We start from the raw sequence: 21600 nt of genomic DNA, 5'->3' as shown, positions 1-21600 counted from the left end.
TGGCCTGTGACTGGAAATGGAAATCATCTAGGGATGATATCAGCACACAGGGGTGACCAGAGGTACACAAGACTGACAAGAGAGGTCCAAGGTGGCATATTAGTAAGATTATATAGCTGAATATGGCAGGTCTTCCAAAGCAACGGCCATTCTTTCGTTATTTTCTGTTTTACGTTAGGGTAGTGAATGTGTAAAAATTGGTTTTCTAAACTAGACATCATTTTTTATGTGTTTAAGGTGTATATTTTGTTTCTTTTTCACAGCTTTTACATCCAGAAATAAATAAGCAGAGGGACAGAAAACGCAAAGGAGAGTGGGAAGAAAAAATGAAAACATTTTAATTCTGTTGTAGGCCCTAAATGCTTATTGAATAGTCTATTACAGCAATGCAGTTTATGGGATATTGAGCTATTACCTTGAATCAGCAACATCTTCAATACTGGTGTACTAACATCCAGCAATATTGTCTGCCCTGCTGTGATAACCGCCAAGGACCCCTCATCTGGTGGAGATTCTCCTCCCCAGGTGTATTTAGAAGACCAGACATCGATGTAGAAAAAGTCTGCATTGTCCTTTAAAAAGAAAAATAACAAATTCAAAAATGTAAAAAAAATGGTATTCCTGCCTAGAAAAGTACTAAAATTCAATGCAACACAGGACATGAAATCAGGAATGATTATTTTCATCATGCGTGATCACTCCGCTAAAATAGGAGTGACTATATATGAGCCACTGCTTCCCTACCAGGAAAAAGAACTGGGCACCCCCACTTTCAGGACCTAATTTTAATAGCCTATTAATTGGATAGCGGCTTATTAAAAATATGATATTTCTTGGTACTCCTGGATTTTCACATAGAAAAAGGTGTGCACCAGCCTAGACTTCTTGACGTTTTTTTGGGAAGATTCTTCCTTGATCAAGTATCCCAAAATTGTAACATGTGCTGATACAGATTTGAGTGAAGTAGAATTAAATTCCCAGTCTTTTTCCTTACCATCTTAGCAATTCCTTGGCCGTCAATGTATACCATGACTTTGGTTCTTTGTGAAGGAGACTGTGCATTGGTTATACATACAATGCTTGTGCTGTTAGCTGACTGGACATCACATATGGCCTGTGCTACGGTGACAGTGATCGCTGAGATGTTAGAGCTACAAATGCAAAAGAGAAAATTAAAATTATTTGCTGACATATTAACAATGCAAGTCCTAAAAAAAAAGCATAGTAAATCCAATGTCCAGGGCAGCAGCTTATCATGTGGTCAGTCTCACAGATGTTGACTGCCACCACATTTCCACATGGCCTGTAGGGAAATGTAGAGAAGCAGCCTCTAACACTACTTGTATATATGGCCCATACCTGAACTGGGATCCGGTGATTGTGAGTCTGGTTCCGCCAGCAGTGCCTCCTCTCTTGGGGGCGATGTCATATATAACAGGGGTTAATGCGGAGGAGTATGTAAAGGAGTTACTGATCTGAACATACTCAACTCCATTCATCACAGTGACGTTACAGCTTTTGGAAGTGGTATTAGTATCTGATGGAAGACATGATGTAAATGTTTAGGATAAGCCACAGTGTGTCACATCAAGATGTTATGCCATAAATGTCTAATACTTGAAAATTCCTTCACCCCTTTCCCAAACAGGGATCCATAACTTCCACCACTTACTCAAATCAGCCATCAGTGACCAATTTTACAATTGAAATCAGTAGAGATGTGCCTTATTTTTATTTAGTAAGCCTGTCTGCATTAAAGCTCTAACTATCAATTTAAATAACATCAACTTTTTATTAAATGATAATAACAATTGCAATATATATTTATCCATAGTTGTATTTAAAGTAATAACTGGAAATTTACAGATTTTTTTTTAGCACACTTATGGAAAATTGATGCATATTTTCCTTCTATTAGGTTCTGCCACTTATGGTGTAATGGTGATATAGAAACCATGTGAGTTACTTTACGGGTGACCACCATTTAAAATGAAGGTGGTTCTCTCTGCCACACAGCCCATAGATCTCCTAACCTTGGTGACTACAGTTTGAAGCATATCTGTTAAATGTAATATATTAGATTAAACTGTATAGCTACTTTATTACAGACAAGCATCTAGTATTGCACAGGACCTCTATTGGACTTTAGAATTGCAGCAACTCATTGTGGCTAAAATTATTCTACAGCAATATTAGCCATGCAGGCAGGGCCACTTTCTGCAGTTGGCACACATTAGATGGATGTCCTGACATGTACAGCTCGTTCTACCTAATCCCAGAGATGTTCTTTATGTCTAAAATATGGAGTCTGTGCAGACTAAGAAACCTCACTGTCATGTTTCTAGAATTAAAGAAAACTGGAAAACTTTTTTTTTTTTTTTTTTATCAACTGGTGCCAGAAAGTTAAACAGATTTGTAAATGACTTCTATTTAAAAATCTTAACCCTTTCAGTACCTACCAGCTGCTGTATAATACAGATGAAGTTCTTTTCTTTTTGAATTTCATTTCTGTCTGACTGCAGTGCTCTCTGCTGACACCTTTGACCATTTTAGGAACTGTCCAGACCAGGATATGTTTGCTATGGGGATATGCTCCTACTCTGGACAGTTCCTTAAATGGACCGAGGTGTCAGTAGAGAGCACTGTGGTCAAACAGAAAGGAAATTCAAATGTACTCCGGGGTCATGTATATAATTTCCATACAGAGAATCTTATGTTATTCAATACTGCATAGATAGTAGATACAAATAACAAGCTGATCTTATTATAGCAGCTCTCTCACCATTCCACATGGGCACTTCACAATACAGAAAACCTGTATCTGATCTCTGTTGGATCACTTTGCATTCCGAATTGCACACAAACACCTTGGACTGCTGGTTATCAAATCCGGAGCCAGAGATTGTAAGAGTTAATCCTCCACCAAAACTGCCTGCATAGGATGAAGTAGAAATGATGATCAGTGAAGACGCACTTCAAGTAAAACACTACAGAACTTTTAGAACAACTCAATGACAACCATTACACGTCTCTCAAGGGTTTTTCAATTTTTACCTCAGAGTTCTCAAACCTAAATTTCCAGTCATACATACACAACTACCACATCAAAATTTAATATATACTATAGAAAATACCAGAGTCAAAAATGGCAATAAAATATACCTTTTATTTCATTATTTAAAATATAAAATCAAATCAATACATTTACATGATAAATGAACAAAGAGCTGATGTCTGGTGACTACTGAACCACAATACAAGCAATAAAGTGCACAGGTGCTGTAAACTATATATGTATGTTGATGACTCCAAGCATAGAATATCTCACATTAAAGGGGTACTCCGGTGGAAAACTTTTTTTTTATTTATTTATTTTTTAAATGAACTGATGCTAGAAAGTTAAACAGATTTGTAAATTATGACAAAACAAATTATTGAATTGGCAAGCGCTGTATCAGACACAAATCTATTATGGCTAGGTGGTGGGGACTAACCTGATGCTGCTGTAGGAGGAGGGGAGGATCCTGATGGTATGGAAAAGACTGTGGATGGTGTGAGGAAGTGCTCACCTGGTGATCGAAAAAAATGGGAATGCAATGACTGGATTACATAAAGATATGCATATTAATTTGAATGAACTCTATCTGTAAAACATGGTCTACCTTTAAATGATCGGTCACGCTGGTGCGAGCGATGATGGTTGGAATGGCTGATGTGGTAAGCTGATGGAGTGATATTCCTACGGATTAAACAATCTAGTTATGGTGAAAAGTATGATGGATACTTTCAGCAGAGTCGTTCTTATCAATACCTGTTCATGAGCTGTAACACAGAATCAGTAACACAGCTCATGAACAGGTATTGATAAGAACGACTCTGCTGAAAGTATCCATCATACTTTTCACCATAACTAGATTGTTTAATCCGTAGGAATATCACTCCATCAGCTTACCACATCAGCCATTCCAACCATCATCGCTCGCACCAGCGTGACCGATCATTTAAAGGTAGACCATGTTTTACAGATAGAGTTCATTCAAATTAATATGCATATCTTTATGTAATCCAGTCATTGCATTCCCATTTTTTTCGATCACCAGGTGAGCACTTCCTCACACCATCCACAGTCTTTTCCATACCATCAGGATCCTCCCCTCCTCCTACAGCAGCATCAGGTTAGTCCCCACCACCTAGCCATAATAGATTTGTGTCTGATACAGCGCTTGCCAATTCAATAATTTGTTTTGTCATATCCATTATATATCGGTGTGCATTATCAGGAGAGCACATCTATTGGCCAAGCAGCAGTCCAGCCACTGATCACATCCAAATCCATTCAGCGCTAGTGAATCTTTCTAATCAGATTTGTAAATTACTTCTATTAAAAAAATCTTTACCCTTCCAGTACTTTTTAGCAGCTGGATACTACAGAGGAAATTCTTTTTTTTTTTTTATTTCTTTTTTGTCTTGTCCACAGTGCTCTCTGCTGACACCTCTGTCCGTGTCAGGAACTGTCTAGAGCAGCATAGGTTTGCAATGGAGATTTTCTCCTGCTCTGGACAATTCCTAATATGACATCAGGTGTCAGCAGAGAGCACTGCTTATCCACACCAAATTAGTTTGGTGTGGATAAGCACTTAATTGATTTGTATAATAGAAAAAAGTGTGATGTATTTTTTGTAGTAATTATACATAGAAATATTTGTATTCACTGGCACAGATTTTTTCACAAATATTGTTTCAATGAGTATACAGAGGTGTATTTCACTGTATGACAATTTAGATAGGATTACTTTTTGTATATGAAGAGGTGGAGACATATCTATGTCCTAATTAAACAATATACATATATATATATATATATATATATATATATATATATATATATATATACATATATATATATATACATATATATATATATATATATATATATATATGTATATTGTTTAATTAGGACATAGATATGTATATATAAAACCAGACTCCAAGTATAATATATATATATATATATATATATATATATATATATATATATATATATATATATATATATATTACACACACACACACACACTACCATTATTGTAGAGCCTGGCCCTTTAACAAAATAACTGTGGTGTTTTCTGTTTCCAATCACTTAAATGTATCCCAAAGTGCGCATGCGCTTGACAGAGGTAACTCTACCCTGCGCTGGAAGGCGCCTGTCTGCTGGTGCGCATGTCCGGAAATGTGTTAGAAGTGAGATATTCTATGCTTGGGGTCATCAACATACATATATAGTTTACAGCACCTGGCACCTTCCCTTTGTGAGCACTTTATTGCTTGTATTGTGGTTCAGTAGTCACCAGACATCAGCTCTTTGTTCATTTATCATGTAAATGTATTGATTTGATTTTATATTTTAAATAATGAAATAAAAGGTATATTTTATTGGCATTTTTGACTCTGTTTTTTTTTTATAGTATACAATATCTGTTCTAGAGTAGCCTATATATGTATATAGGAGATGTATTGATGCATAGATACTATGGACATTATGTCTTGAAGGTTGAATATGGATAAATTGCATCTTAATAGAACCTTGGTGTACTTTTTTTTCACATCAATGTTTAGTCATATTTGCCATGAATGAGTCTAGAAACCTGAGTAACATACCTATGGGACATGTAACAGTGGACATAGTGGTTGCCGCCAACTATACCAAAATAAGACATACCTTCATTTGGAGAGACCCCAGTCATACTAAGGTCATAGGTAAACCTTGCGCCGGATTTTGCAAATCCCTTCTCATTTTGCAACGTAACAGGGAATGTGCCGCCCCAGTATTGTCCTACAGTGCAGTTTAGCTGACTGTCAGATGCTGATGTGATGGAGCACGTGGCATTGCCAATGGTCACTGTCAATTTAGAGGCATCCAAACCAAAACTAGAACCCGTCAATGTGATTGTGGTTCCTGGTATTCCTGAGGAACAAAATAAAGTGCAAGATACATGAAGACGTGTAAATCCAGCATTCCTGGTGCTCATCTGAACTTTCTTTGCTTTTTTACTACAGGGCTTTTTAAAAAAAAAAAAACTTTAATGAGAACCTGTCACTATGACAATGCTATCTAATCTATTAGTATCATGTTATAGAGCTGGGAGAGCTGATTAGATTAATGTATCTCTGTGGGGAAATATTCAGTATAATTTGTAATTTATTGATTAAAATTCCTGCTCCTTCTATTCTTAGGAGTTTAGTAGGCAATGATAGGGCCGCCTATTGGACTCCTAATAATAGCAAAGATCAGATATTTTAATCAATTAGTTACAAGTTATACTGATTCCTTTCCCACAAAGATATACATCAATATGCTCAGCTTGTCCTAATCTATAACATGATGCCAATAGATCAGATAGCATTTTAATAGTGACATGCTCCCTTTAATTTATCAATGTGTAGATTTCATTAAAATAGGGCCTGTCCACCTTAAACATAGATTCTTAGTTCCTTTACCGCAACATAAAATGTAAAAGCGTAGGAAAGAGCAACAGTGCAGCAAAAAAAAAGACAAATAACATCCAGGAAAAAGACAGGTAACGGTATGTGCTCCACCAATATGAAGGGCCAGCATATATGTAGGTACATTTACTATGTGTTGCATCTTGGTGCACTGTATATAGATAAATCTTCACCCATTTTGGTTTAGCTGGATCAAGTGACTTCCATTGTGCCCAGAGCACAAATATACACCTATTGAGGTGGTGTATATTTCTTAGGTGTCAGTCCTAAAGTCGCATGTGAGGAGGGTGTGCCCCTCCCTGCCAATGCACCCCGTCCACGTGAATCCCCTTCACTCTATCTTGGCACAAGTGGACATCCCCAAAAGTCGCACAATTCTGTGCAAAGATGCCCATTTGCGACTTTTGGAGGATATATGCCGCTAACGTGGCTTAATAAATGACTCCCATAATTTCTTTGTTCTAGAGGTCCTTTGGCTGAAAACTTTGAGCAGTAAAAAAATAATAATCACCTGATTTAATAGGGAGCAAAAGAAATTAAAAAAATAGAACAGACAAAACAAATTCCTATGAGCTGTTTATTGGCTAATCATATAATGAATGTCCATTATAGTAGACTAGCACCCAAAAGCCACTGATCAAAATGTCAAAGGATAGTCAGCTATTGGGCACATGTTTGTGAAAAATAATGTGCTGTTTAAAAAAAGGCCATAATTCCTAGAAGCTGTAAAAATAATGAGCATGTTCATAATTTGCGTTTGTGGGTATAGAATAATGACCGGAATAACAGTAAAATGGACTATAAAATGGAAAAAAAAATATATGAAATAAAAAGATATGAAATAATCTGCATCAATTTCTACAACTTTGCAAGGCTAGAAGAGCAGTTGTGAACTTGGCCTTGGCAAGTATTGGCATTTTCTTTTGAAGCCCTCACCATACATCACTGAAATATGTAAAAAGCATATGTGGACAAGCAGCGATCTGCTCGATGGGAGCTCATATTTCATATCAGATATAGGTCTATAAATATAATAGGACCCTAAGCCAATATTATCTTGCATCTATTGTCAGATTTAGACTGATAAATTGTCATGACCGGGGGGTCTGGACAGAGAGAGTGAACCCTAAGCTGTCCCTAGAAACACCCTCCCTGCCTACTTGCCCCTCCACCCTACACAGCGGATCAACAACCTGGAGCCTGTCCCTCCCTGCGCTAAAGTGCAATGGGAGTAAAGGTACATAGTCAGGGACAGGTCAGAAGCATAGCAGAAAAACAACCAAACAACCAGATAAACTAGGCAGGATATAAATATGCAAACAGGGCAGGATATAGTGCACTAACATACAGTTCAGAAACTGGAATCACGTAAACACCAGATATTAATAAATGAACAAGACTAGATATGGAATAAGTATACAGCAGAAACCAGGGGATGTAGGGGATGAACAAATGGACTGAATGTAAAACCTGAGAGACCTGGAGCAGTTTGCAAAGGAAGAGTGGACCAACATTCCGACTGGGAGGTGTAAGAAGCTTATTGATGGTTATAGGAAGCGACTGATTTCAGCTATTTTTTCTAATGGGTGTGCAACCAAATATTAAGTTAAGGGTGCCAATAATTTTGTCCAGCCCATTTTTGGAGTTTGGTGTGACATTATGTCCAATTTGCTTTTTGTCCTTCTCTTTTTTGGTTTAGTTCCAATACACACAAAGGGAATAAACATGTGTATAGGAAAACATGTGTTACTGCAATCCTTTTCTGTGAGAAATTCTTCATTATCTCGAAAAATTTCAGGGGTGCCAACATTTATGGCCATGACTGAATAAGGTGCTGCAATGTTAATAAAAAGCCTGTGGTCCCAAGCTTGCTTCATTGATGTATCAGAGATGCCATCGCAGCTACTTCTCTCCTCCTGTATTCAGATTCAATGCGTTTCACGCTGTTAGGTTCATCAGGAATATTGATTACAACAGCAATGGTTTAGCATAAAAAGCTCCTGCTGTAGCGTGTATCGGACATGACACTGATGGCGGCCATGTGTCCTACTGTTGTGTGAGCTGCTCTTATATATCAGAAGCCCAACCCCCTTCTTCACTTACCTGCAATCAATACCCGCTCCTGTCAACTCACGCACATCCGGTATATCACCTGGGCAGCACGTCAGCTGATCTAGAGTGAGGGCGGGTTTGATATGCAGGGTCACGGGATAGTGTAGCCCCCACAAAGAGGAGGGATATGGGACAAATTGTTATTGAAAAGAGAGGCGGAATGGACTTTCTGAATACAATCAGTTAAGCCCCATGGTCAAAATGACTTTATTTCCTACTCATGTTTTTTACTCATATCAATTGCTGGCCACTCAGTTTGCTAAACATACATGAATATGTAGGTACGTCTACAGAGTCAAGGATACATTTACTTTTTCAATGGCAGCCAATAACAGTAATTACACCAGGTCTGTTTAGAATTTACAGTTTGTCCGAAAATATTAGGTATACTGTTATGTAGCGTTTGCTCTGAGATATGTATCATAATGAGCTGAGGGCTTATATAATAACTACCGGCTTTTCCCTGCGAATGTGTGTCATTGAGATTGGAGCGGATAATAATGCCCACATACACACAGATACAGGTGGAAAAGCAGTACCTATCTGTCTACGCTGTAGTAAGACTAAGTTGTCCTTAACATGTGCAGGATATAATTATCACATGTCTCGCGCTGATACGGAGTTCACTCATGACACGCACACAAATAGTTGCTAGACAACATGAATGAAAACAAGGCGTCATGTAGCACGTCTCTCAATCCCGTGACCCTGCATATCATACCCGCCCTCACTCTAGATCAGCTGACGTGCTGCCCAGGTGAGATACCGGACGTGCGTCAGTTGACAGGAGCGGGTATTGACTGCCGGTAAGTGAAGAAGGGGGTTGGGCTTCTGATATATAAGAGCAGCTCACACAACAGTAGGACACATGGCTGCCATCAGTGTCATGTCCAATACACGCTACAGCAGGAGCTTTTTATGCTAAACGATTGCTGTTGCAATCAAGATTCCTGATGAAAATAACAGCGAGAAACGCGTTGAATCTGAATACAGGAGGCGAGAAGTAGCCACGATGGCTTCTCGGATACATCAATGAAGCAATCTCGGGACCACAGATTTTTTATTAACATTGCAGCACCTTATATGCACATTGCACTGATGGAATGCCATAAAACCAGCACTTTTTTGGGGGAAAGATGCAGAACTAACCCTATGTGCAAAAATACTACATATGCAATATAGACTATGTACTGTGCAATCACTGGTATGTGCAATAAGACTTTGGACTGTAACTAATATATATGCTGCTATAGACTACATCCATGAGATCTGGGCCTATATAAGGGAATATCAAAATATTACTTATGAGAGCAGCGTTGTCCTACAAGTCTATATGACAAAGGATATTCACACATGCTGTGAACAGTTGGAGTTTATGTGACTGTATGGATATGAATTACACCTGAGGCTGTATAATTGTGCATATATGGGGATGTTGCAATAGAGGTCTATGTACATGTGAGAAAACCCTATAATTTGGATGTGTAATACCACATATCAGTGCCAAAAATACAAGCAAGACTCACAGTGTGAACACAGACTAAGATAACAAGGTTAAAGCAGAACGGACATACATAATCCTAAAAACCAACAGATGTACTAAAAACCAAGCAGACTAAAATCTATCATAAACAGGCATAATACCCATTGTTAAAACTGAGAGATAAACAGATAGACTAAAACAGTAAGGCTAGGTTCATACTACGGAATCTCTGGGCCAAATTTCTGCTGGAGATTCAGCCGGCGGCACCAAGACCGCACGGACTGCATTGCTGTCCCCATAGACGGCAATACATTTCTGGGTGGATCTTTTGGGAGATCTGCTCAGAAATGCATTGACATCTATGGGGAGGGCAATGCAGTCCGCACGATCCTAGTGCCGCCGGCTTGATCTCCAGCAGAAATTCGGCCTAGAAATTCCACAGTGTGAACTCAGCCTAATAGTCAGAGTAAAAACCAATCACCAGCTCAGAGTTCCAACAGAGCTCTCGTTTTAAAGGCACACCCAAGCTGCAATAGGGTTAGAGCATTAACTCTTCCAACCCTGGGAAGAATTAGCACAGAAACTGCTCAGACATAAAACTAGTGTCTGAACATACCCCAAGACAGAAAAATACAAAAACACAAAAACAGACATTATATAAATAAAGTAAAAAAAGCAGTACATTTACCATAGAGCATGTGATGCGAATATCACCATGACTAGCATCATTCTTAGCTCAGCTTCATCCATGCAATATGTGATGTATAACATTATAAAAAAATGTTTAAAAAATTCCTACCTGTGGTTGGAAGAATTGAAGTTATAACTGGGGTTTCGGCCTCTGAGTAGGAGAAAGTGAGCGATGGGTAAGAAGCAGATGGCACACGTATTATCACGGCAACAGATTTAGCAGTGGTGTTGGGAGGGGTAATGCACCGGATACTATAAGAAGTTACTGCGGTAACCTGACATGGTGCACCACCAACCTGCACAGTGGTGTTAGAAGGATGAAATCCATTTCCTTGTATGAGAAGAAGAGTTCCACCTAACAAACTTCCAGTAGGTGTCAAGAGAGTGGCTTCAGCAGGACTATTCACAGTGAAAGCCCCAGTAGCCAAGCCTTTACTTCTCACAATAACTTTGACGAAATAGTTTCCGGCAGGAATGGGGTCTATGTTGCACGTTATATCTGTGTCATTGATAGCTACTACATCTAATTCTATGTCACTGACATAAACAGTTACATCATTAGCAATATCCCCAAAGCCAAGTCCATTGATGTAGATTGTGGTGGAGTTTCGGACTACAGTCGGGGAAACGCTGGATACTTCTGGTGTGGGTGCACTAGAATAGGTGAAGCTGCAGGATTGTAGACACTGGGCAGAGATTCCCATCACTTTTACCCCAACAGCAACGCTGTGTGAATAACTAGGTTGAGTATCACATATAATATCTGTGTAATTTACAGATACAATGTCACAACCTAACCCAGACACAGTGATGCTGCTATTTATGTTCACAAAGCCGGACCCGTGTATGGTAAGTCTGGTAGATCCTGTAACTGATCCATTGGTTGGTGAGACAGAGTCAATATGGGGTAGCAGGGCGAATCGCCTGTCCATCTCATTCCTTAAGGTGTTAATGGCATTGCCCAGGTTGTTTACTGTAAGTGACACCAATTCTGCAACTCCAATTTCCATTGAGTCCTGAGGATCCACCTTACATGTTATTGAATTTTTATCAGCAGAAGAAACAACGCAAGGATAGGCGCCAACTGAAACCTAAGATAAAAATACACAAGAATTGGTTTTAGCAAATTAAGGTACAACCAAGAAGAGACTGTCGGGTTAACTTGTTTTAGTGAATTTCACATTATGGAAAAGATGTATTAAAAATGGTGCAAAGGTAGAGTGAAGTAGTTGTCCATGCAACTGGGGATTCTAGAGTGTGACAAATTTTATAAATCTAATGCAGCAATGTGGTACATTAGCACTGAAAAGAATATAAGAATGTTCAGGTTGAGCGTCATCATGCCTTGCATTTTTGAAGACTTTTTGCTGCAAATATTAGTGCAAAATGCAAACATCACCTTACATGTAAATAAGAAATTAATATTGTTATTAGCACTTACTCTATTTCTATAAATTATTTATTATGACATGTCATGTATCACAGTCAATACAAGGTATAACATTGTAATAAAGCTGACGGATAAGGCCGTTTACCTGGTTGGCACAAGTAATGTTACTGAATCCGGTTCCCCTAATGGTAATGGCATCATGGATTGTTCCGAAGTTTGGTGTAATGCTGGTAATAACTGGAGAATAACATCCTGAGTATCTAAACCATATAGACGTGTTACTGGGAGGTGAGAAGGTGAATTGTGGGCACTCCGGATCAGGTGTGACACATCCACTTGGTGGTGTGGTGGGAAGCGAAGCTGTAAAAACAATATGACAATAAATTTATAACAATAAATGTTCATATTTGATAATATCTTTAGTAGTTTAGAGTATTGATTAAAAAGAGGTGACATACATACTGTATAAGGAGGGGGGGGGTGGCTACTTTTTCTCTACCAGTAGCTCACTATATTTGCATCTAGCCAATGTTCTTACCTTTACACACAATTTTATTACCCTGGTGATCCAATAATAAGTCAAAAGGATGAAATGTGTTTGGAATAGTGAAGGTGAGGATTTAGGGTAACTGAGGAGATGCCATTTTTCTAGGTAAAGTATTGTGCCAAGTAGCAGTACTAGGGTCTCAGGAAGGAGCATCTTGTCAGTAAAACCACTGCATTCTGCTTTGTTGACAACTATTTAACATGGCGATTGCAGAGCTATTGGAAGAAGTGATGTGATAGAAGCTTTCCAACAGCAACCAAAGAGCCATTGGAAGAATTCAAATGATAGAAGCCTTTCAGTCTGATCCTACCACTAATGGCAGCATTGTCAAGTTTTATAAACCAGATTATTTTGTATTACAATGTTTATATATAGTGTAGTATATTTACTTACCAGAAGCATAGGTGGCCTCCAGTCCCCCAATAGACACATTCACTGGGCTGTACTGGTCACTGATGGGGATTACAGTGATTACTCCTTGCATAAGTATTGTCTGTCCATCATCAAGATAGCCGCTGCTGAAGTAATAAATACCCGGAGATGTGAACTGATATTGGAAGACACCTGTAAGATAGAAAACATGAATGTTATCAATATCATTCTAGTACAAAGTATTCTATTGTCAATCAGGAGCTATGTAAAGCATTGGAAAATACATAAAGTGACTCTAGATTAATGGAACTTTTACATGGGGCAAATTCTGTCCACAAGCAAATCTGCATAAAAATTCCCATGTAACACAAGTGGATTTTGCAGTAGAGTCACTGCAGTCAAATCTGTGGTGGAAAAGTAAGTCTCATGTGGCCTCAGCTTAAAGGAATTGTTGAGCCAGAGTTCATTTAATTACTGTCTCTATTTAAATTGAAAAAAACAAACAAACAAACAAACATTGGGCTACAAATCAGAAGCCCTCAACTCAATACCGATAATAATAATCAGCTTAATCATGTCTAGCCAATGAACAACAACCTTCTGTATGATATTGTTTAAATAAAGTGGGTACTAACCTGAGGGTACACGAACCCCACTGTTAAAGGAAATGCCATCATAGGTAGAGTTGGCAGGATCTGACACGGAGAACACTCTGTATCCAATACCCGTAATAAAAGGAAGGACTTGCCAGCTCCAAACCACAGTGTCTCCAGTAGATATCACCAGGCTTGATGGTGACCACTCATAACCAAGGCCACGCACTAAAAAACAATTAAAAACCCACTAGTTTATCAGTGCAAACTGTATAACAAAAAATAAATATATATCCTTTTAATGTATAAATGTTTAACCATAAAATTTATAAGAAGTATGACGTCTTCTTTACATTTCATAACTTCATAAAATTGTAGTTTGACAAAACACCTTGTGGCGTGAAACAGATGTCGCTCCAGCCTCTGTTCACATCCTTCACTGGATATATAATGAAGGAAAAATGTATCAGCTCACCGCTCCAGCGTGGGTTAATCAGATAGGAGGGAGCAGCATGTATTTCATGTTGGAAGCATGGAAGGAAACGCTAGAGCAGAGTCCCCAGGTGTAGTAGATCCAAGGAAATTAAGCAGATATCCGGCTCCCAGGTAAGGATAAAATCCAAACTTTAATAAAAACTTGTTAAAAGCATACAGGTAAGGAGTGTAGAACAAACAAACCAAAAATAAAAACATCAGCGAAACTCTAACGTGTTTCGACTTGTCAACAAGTCTTAATCATGGCACATTACTGGGATACAAAACCCGATTTATATATAATAGCATCAGACACGTCAGAAATAGTGTTGCTCGCGAATATTCGCAATTCGAATATTATTCGCGAATATCGCATATTCGCGAATTCGCGAATTTCGCGAATATAGCGCTGTATATTCGTAATTACGAATATTCGTTTTTGTTTTTTTTTCTTCACAGTACACATCACAGTGATCACCCCTCTCTGCTTCCAGCTTGTGTGGTGTAAAGAAGGCTGTAATACTACTGTGTGAGACTGGCGTGCGAAAATTCGCATATACTAAAATTCGCATATGCTAATTTTCGCATATGCGAAAAGTCGCATATGTTAATTTTCGCATACGCGTATTTTCCCACATGCGAAAATAAAACGAGAATATGCGAATATTCGCGAATATATGACGAATATTCGTCCATATATTCGCGAATATTCGCGAATTCGAATATGGCCTATGCCGCTCAACACTAGTCAGAAACAAACACCCCATCTGCCTCACATCATGGGCGGAGATACAAAACAGTTCAATGGATGTGCAGGTATACCAAATAATAAACCATGTTGCTAATACATAACAGTAAAGAAGGAAACATTATAACAGATAACACATAGCACGATAAAACCTAAGGCAGACTAGGTTGTTTAGTATATATATATAATATATATATATATATATATATATATATATATATATATATATATATATATATGAAAATCATTCCTATAATTTACGGCAGACGGGAAGCGAGTTTCAAGATTAAATATCCAAAAGGCCTCCCGTCTGAACATTAACTTACTCCAATCCCCTACTCTCCGGGAAGGGCGCACCCTTTCTATCCCGGACACCCTGCATTTTAGAATGGAAGCGGAGTGTGCTTCTCTCAACGTGTTTTGTGAAACCTCTCAGTGATCTAGTAGTGCCTCTGTTAAAGTCGGCTATGTGCATGTGTTCTTGTATTCTCGTTTTAAATTTTCTCGTTGTACCTAAGTGACACTACTTTCTATCTAAACAAAACAGTGATGATAAAAAAAACAGCATATACCCACTTTCTCCACATTGTACTCTAAATAGTTTAATGAAATTCATCATATCTACAAACATTTACCACTGTTAACCACAGATTTTGGATGGTGGCATTAGAATTATTCCTCGGAGAGCTCAATCTCTACAGAATCAATTGTCACCCAGTGAGCTTCACGATGAAAGTAATAAAGACACTTGGTTGACAAGCAAAGGCAATTATAATGTGTGGGACATGTAAATATATGAAGAATTCTCCCACATTTAGCCCTTGCAAAATGGGAAAGCAATATATTATTGAGACACTTATTAATTGTCAGTCTTCATGTGATTTACACTATTGTTTGTGAAGACTGTAACTTACAATACATAGGTTGTACAACCAGAAAATTGAAAATGAGAATACACATGCACATACCAAGCTTTAACAGAGGCACTACTAGATCACTGTCAGGTTTCACGAAACATGTTGAGAGAAGCACACTCCGGTTCAATTCCAAAATGCAGTGTGTCCAGCATAGAAAGGGTGCGCCCTCCACGGAGAGGAGGGGATTGGAGTAAGTTAGTGTTCAGACTGGAGGCGTTTTGGATATTGAATCTTGAAACTTGCTTCCCACCTGGTCTAAATTCTAGGAATGATTTATCCTATTTGTACTAAACAGCCTAGTCTGCCTTGGGTTTTATCGTGCTATGTGTTATCTGTTATAATGTTTCCTTCTTTATTATTATGTATTTGCAACATGGTTTAGTATTTGGTATACTTGTACATCCATTGAACTGTGTTGTATCTCCGCCCATGATGTAACGCAGATGGGGCATTTGTTTCTGACAGGGGTCAGGTTTCTGATGCTATTATATATAAATTAGGTGTTGTATCCCAGTAATGTGCCATGATTACGACTTGTTGAAAAGAAGAAACCCGACGTTTCGTTTTTGTTTGTTTTTTTTATTTGTTTTTTTCTGCACTCCGTACCTGTATGCTTTTAGCAAATTTTCATTAAAGTTTGGATTTTATCCTGACCTAGAAGCCGGATATTTGCCTACTTTCCTTGGATCCACATCCTTCACTCCCTCTGTTTTATGAAGTTATGAAATAAAAGACTTATTTTATATGATGATATGGTGAGTGCCACTGAAACTTTTTTAAATATACTTTATATTATGACTGAGATTTTTCAATTTTACTATCCATTTACAGCTGCAGTCCTGAGGGATATACAGAATTCCTGCGACTCAGTGTACTACATATAGTCTGTGTGTAGCTCTGGCCATAAAGTAGTAGTAGTTGTGCGATATCCCACTGCACATGTTGAGGACCTTGTTGGTTAGGTGTGGTAGTACTTGTGTGCTATGCGCTAATACTTGATTTATACAGTGAGTTATATAACGTCTGTGCATTATTCATATGGTTTAATTGTCTGTACCCAATTTTTGCTGTGACACAGAAGGGCCAATCTCAACATACACACTACACACACAAAACTTAAAGAAAAACTGTCAGACTGTTCATCACCTACACTAAACCTTGTACACTGGGTTATAGTGTGGGTGAAAACTAATAGAGCACCCAATAACGTGTCTGGGGTGTGCCTAAAATATAGCTTTTAATGATACAATTAAAATATACCAAACAAATTGTGTACTTGTGAGCACAAATCACCATTGCCAATTAAATTGGCAAGCGGTTAATGTTGTGTGGTGGATGACTAGGGTCGGCTCTGCTTGGCCCTGCCAGCCCAACCGTGCCTCCTCTACAACAAATACTCCCAACCAAAGAGACCGGTAACGCGTTTCTACCAGTACTTATACTGGTGTCATCAGGGAGGTAACATCATTGGTCAAACAATAAATATATACACATGGATAGTGGGTCACAACTTGATCCAGGTTCCGGGGTTGCTGTTGTAAAAGAAAGGCCGACCCTAATTATTCCTGTAAGCATAGAGGGTTCATATAGTTCACCTGTGAAAAAAATGTGCAAAAAAAGCAGCTCTGTCCCTATAGACCAAGTGTTGCCCAGGACTTCCAATTCGGATCCACTGTTTCCTCGGTTCAGACGGGATCATGCTCAACCTGCTGTGACGCAGGGAGCTGGAGAATCTCCGCTCTACTCGCTTGTTCCAGCGAGGTGCCGGCATCAGTTATAGTGTGGGTGAACAGAAGTCCAGCAAGGGGTCATTTACTTAAATATTTCCAGTAGGTCCTGAGATATGTCCCCCAGAAGATCCTCTGCAAAATTCAGTGAATCGCACAGTGGGGGGTGGGGCTTCGCAGGGGGTGGGGCTTAGTGGCTCCCCTTCACCAGGATGTAGAATGTGGAGTCACAGACAATAAATACGTAAATTGAGCCGTTGAAGCACCACCCCCTATGAAGTCCCGCCCCCACTGCGCAATTCACTGAATTCATTAGTGGATCTTCTGGGGGACATATCTCAGGACCTACATATTTAAGTAAGTGACCCCTCATTGGACTCCTGTTCACCCACACTATAAGCCAGTGTATAATATTTAGTGTGAATGGGCTGACAGTTTTCCTTTAAGAGCTACAGCACGCAGTTTGGGAATTGTGGAACTGGGAGACAAGCATAAAGAATCCCAGCCTCTGAGAATAACCAAAGAAGACATGCTGATCAAACACTCTTGCCTCTGTGCTTACCATATTTGTTAAACTATAGAAGTCTGCTTCAGAGAGACCCCACCAAGGATTATTAAAAGTAACAGGTACTGTGAAACCATCACAGTCACCACACAGGTAACTTTGCTGTTTCCACTGTTATGAGACTGTACCTCCATTACATGGAAGATTGCATTTCTCACAAGAAAATAAATTATTGCACCTGCTCTAGGGTTCAGTCTCCTCACCACTAAACCAGCCCATGGAATGTGGGACCACCTTGTGGAACCCCTCATGCCATAGCTTGGTGCCACACCAAGCCGTTCCACAAAGGTTCCGCCTTCGGTAACACCTGTGCTACCGCCTAGGCTGCTGTAGTAATAATTGTGGTAAATGGTACCAGTAGCATCATCTGTCAGTCAATGTAAAATTAGTGGGTCACACTACTGTGGGCACATGACTGTGCTTGAACATTAATTTTTACCTATGAAAAAAATTGAAAGCAGCTTTGTAAACACTGTGTCAAGTCTTTGTGGTAAGCTTCAGGGGTAGGGGTAGTACAGTCAGGTATTTGCTTTGGTATATCAGGGGTTAATGTTAACCCTATAGTTCGTGATGCCAGGCTGAGGGCTAGTATGCTGAGATGATTCTCTGGCCTATCGCCGCCCTTCCCAGTAATGATAGGTGCATAAGAATAAAGACTGAAGGTCCACAAGGTAGTTGAATTTGAACTTGCATAAACTTTACTTAACGGCTTGCGGTGCATCCACAGAGTAGTAACAGTCTCAATCAAACAGTCTCTATATACTTCAATGACTAACAGATGTTGCGGACCTTGACTTTAGACAATAGTCTCTGAATTCAGGGTATATTGCGAAGATCCTTCTGGATTTAGGGGATAGATAAGGTCCGGTGGTCTTGCAGAGTGTTTAGGGATTGATATACTCGCAATTTGGAATAGAACAGCCATCGACGCAAGGCTAAGGCCTAGACTCACTGATGACAGCAGCGCAGATCCTTTCTCGTCAACAGCCAGGAACCAAGAGAGAGATTAATGGCCGCCGTGCCCTTATATGGGCAAGGGCGGGCTGTTTTGATTGGTCCAGCCATCTGTCACTCACCGTCACAAAGGAAATGAGTGCATTACATCACAAGGGCCTCCAAAGGTCCTCAAGCCGAAATACCATAGAGTTTACCTGATCACGTGACCCGCAGGTCCTGCTACGCTTCTCACAGGTAATTAACTATTTATATACATTTATACAGTTAGACTTCCACAAATAAGGAGCATATGATTAGAGCAATGACTATAGGGGTGAGAGGTGGACTATACAAAAGGACCCCGATGTCCTAAGGACTCTGGCTATGGGGACCTATAAACAGGTCAGGTACCGTATAGGATGCGGTACCGGGACACCACATCTTTTTTTGCATATGGAAACAATGAATTTATGTCGTGGTAATACAATTATTTTATAATGATTCTCTAGGGATGCTATGGAGCCTCAACTTCAGGCTGTTCAAAATGCTTGGTACAAATAATGCCGAAAAGTAGTGTTACTGTATAGTAACTTCATTATGTGTTTAATAAACGTTTTATGCTTTAAAAAGTGTCTAGAAAAAAAGCTGTGTGATAAGAAAATATAAAAAATGGGAAAGATATACTAAAGGCACATACCATTTTTTGTGTAAAATATCAGCATAAAGCATGCCAGTAGAGAGAAGTGTCTAACATATCTAGCATGTTGCAGCAAATGTATCCATCTTATAATATCCATAATCCATCTCACAATATCCATAAGCAATAATCAATACTTCAATGGAACATGCTTTGAATTTAATGTTTTGTATGGCACTAGCAGAATATCATACCCACCTGAATCTACTCCCTGATTTGTTACCGTATAGACTGTTCCAGGTTTTTGGATCACACAGATCAACTCCTTGGCTGAACTGACAGAGACACCACATGGGAGGGAGCCTGGAATATAATAAATATATAAATAATAATACAGCTATAAAATGGGAATTTTTAATTGGAGATCTGCACAACAGTAAAAGTCCTTAAAGGGGTAGTCCAGTGGTGAAAAACTTATCCCCTATCCTAAGGATAGGGGATAAGTTTGAGATCGCGGGGGGTCCGACCGCTGGGGCCCCCTGCGATCTCTCTGTACGGGGCCCCGGCTCTCCGGCCAGATAGCGGGTGTCGACCCCCGCACGAAGCGGCGGCCGACACGCCCCCTCAATACATCTCTATGGCAGAGCCGGAGATTGCCGAAGGCAGCGCTTCGGCTCTGCCATAGAGTTGTATTGAGGGGGCGTGTCGGCCGCCGCTTCGTGCGGAGATCGACACGCCCCCTTCCCGTGGGCTGTCGGGGCTCCGTGTAGGAGATCGCGGGGGGCCCCAGCGGTCGGACCCCCCGCGATCTGCAACTTATCCCCTATCCTTAGGATAGGGGATAAGTTGTTAACCACTGAGTCACCACTGGACTACTCCTTTAAAGGGGTACTCGGCTGCTCAGCCTTTGGAACAAACTGTTCCAAATGCTAAAGCCGGCACCGGGAGCCTGTGACATCATAGCCCTGCCCCCTCAGGACATCACACCCTGCCCCCTCAATGCAAGTCTATGGGAGTGGGCGTGATGGCCGTCACACCCCCTCCCATAGACTTGCATTGAGGGGGTGGGGCATGATGTCATGAGGGGGTGGGGCTATGATGTCACAAGCTCCCGACTCTGGCTCATTTGTTCCAAATGCTGTGCAGTGGAGTACCCCTTTAACCCTGAGTGTAAACTTACAAACAAAAAAGTTAACTTGTAAATCCTCTGAACACACCAATACAAGAAATGCAGAATCCTAACTGCACATGGTAGAGAGAATTTAACAGTCTTTTGCTTTAGTGTATGAGTTTTGGGGCACAATCCTCTTTAGCTGCTTTTGTAGCAGAAGTAATGTGGGAACGTCTCTGCTATAAGAACGTTTAGTGATGCTTTAAGATATTAAGGTAAACTCTACTGAGGAATGTCTTTACAGCTTAGCTCACTGTCTTGAGAATGTAGAAGATCTTTTTACTCATGGTTAGTTGCATTATGATTGCCTATGGCAGGGCACTGACTATGTCTGTAAATCCACTGTGAGTCCAGTGGTTGCAAAATAGTCCTTGTACAGCTTCTATCTCTTCTGGCCTAAAGGTGTACTCCGCCCCTAGACAAAGACTCCAAAGCATAGGGGATAGGATGTGTGATCGCAGGGACATCCCATCACACCCCCTCTCATAGGCTTGCATTGAGGGGGTGGAGCGTGACATCATTATGGGGCGGAGCCGTGACATCACGATATTCCAGCCCCCTGTATCGTGAGTCATCAGCCTTGCTCTGTACAGCTTTGGATAGGGGATAAGATATCTAGGGGCGGAGTACCCCTTTAACACCTTAAGGACTCAGCCCATTTTGGCCTTAAGAACTCAGACAATTAAATTTTTACGTTTTCATTTTTTCCTCCTCGCCTTCTAAAAATCATAACT

The 21600-nt window shown here is 39.8% G+C and overlaps 1 protein-coding gene across 4 annotated transcripts in view; it reads right to left on the bottom strand.

Annotated features, from left to right (window-relative positions):
- The window catches only part of LOC130274353 (fibrocystin-L-like), a 191926-nt gene that overhangs the window by 73433 nt on the left and 96893 nt on the right, over positions 1 to 21600 (bottom strand). For all 4 annotated transcript variants that reach the window (XM_056522599.1, XM_056522598.1, XM_056522600.1 and 1 more), the window contains 10 exons: positions 19954 to 20058; positions 13734 to 13919; positions 13120 to 13290; positions 12325 to 12539; positions 10899 to 11880; positions 5720 to 5965; positions 2783 to 2932; positions 1360 to 1537; positions 995 to 1151; positions 416 to 572 (listed from right to left, as the gene is read on the bottom strand). In XM_056522599.1, coding sequence (XP_056378574.1) covers positions 416 to 572; positions 995 to 1151; positions 1360 to 1537; positions 2783 to 2932; positions 5720 to 5965; positions 10899 to 11880; positions 12325 to 12539; positions 13120 to 13290; positions 13734 to 13919; positions 19954 to 20058 — 2547 coding nt within the window. The remainder of the gene's footprint in view (positions 1 to 415; positions 573 to 994; positions 1152 to 1359; positions 1538 to 2782; positions 2933 to 5719; positions 5966 to 10898; positions 11881 to 12324; positions 12540 to 13119; positions 13291 to 13733; positions 13920 to 19953; positions 20059 to 21600) is intronic.

The sequence above is a fragment of the Hyla sarda genome, chromosome 5, assembly GCF_029499605.1.
Source record: "Hyla sarda isolate aHylSar1 chromosome 5, aHylSar1.hap1, whole genome shotgun sequence".
NCBI classification, from domain to species: Eukaryota; Metazoa; Chordata; class Amphibia; order Anura; family Hylidae; genus Hyla; species Hyla sarda.
This window is presented reverse-complemented; position numbering and strand designations above follow the sequence as displayed.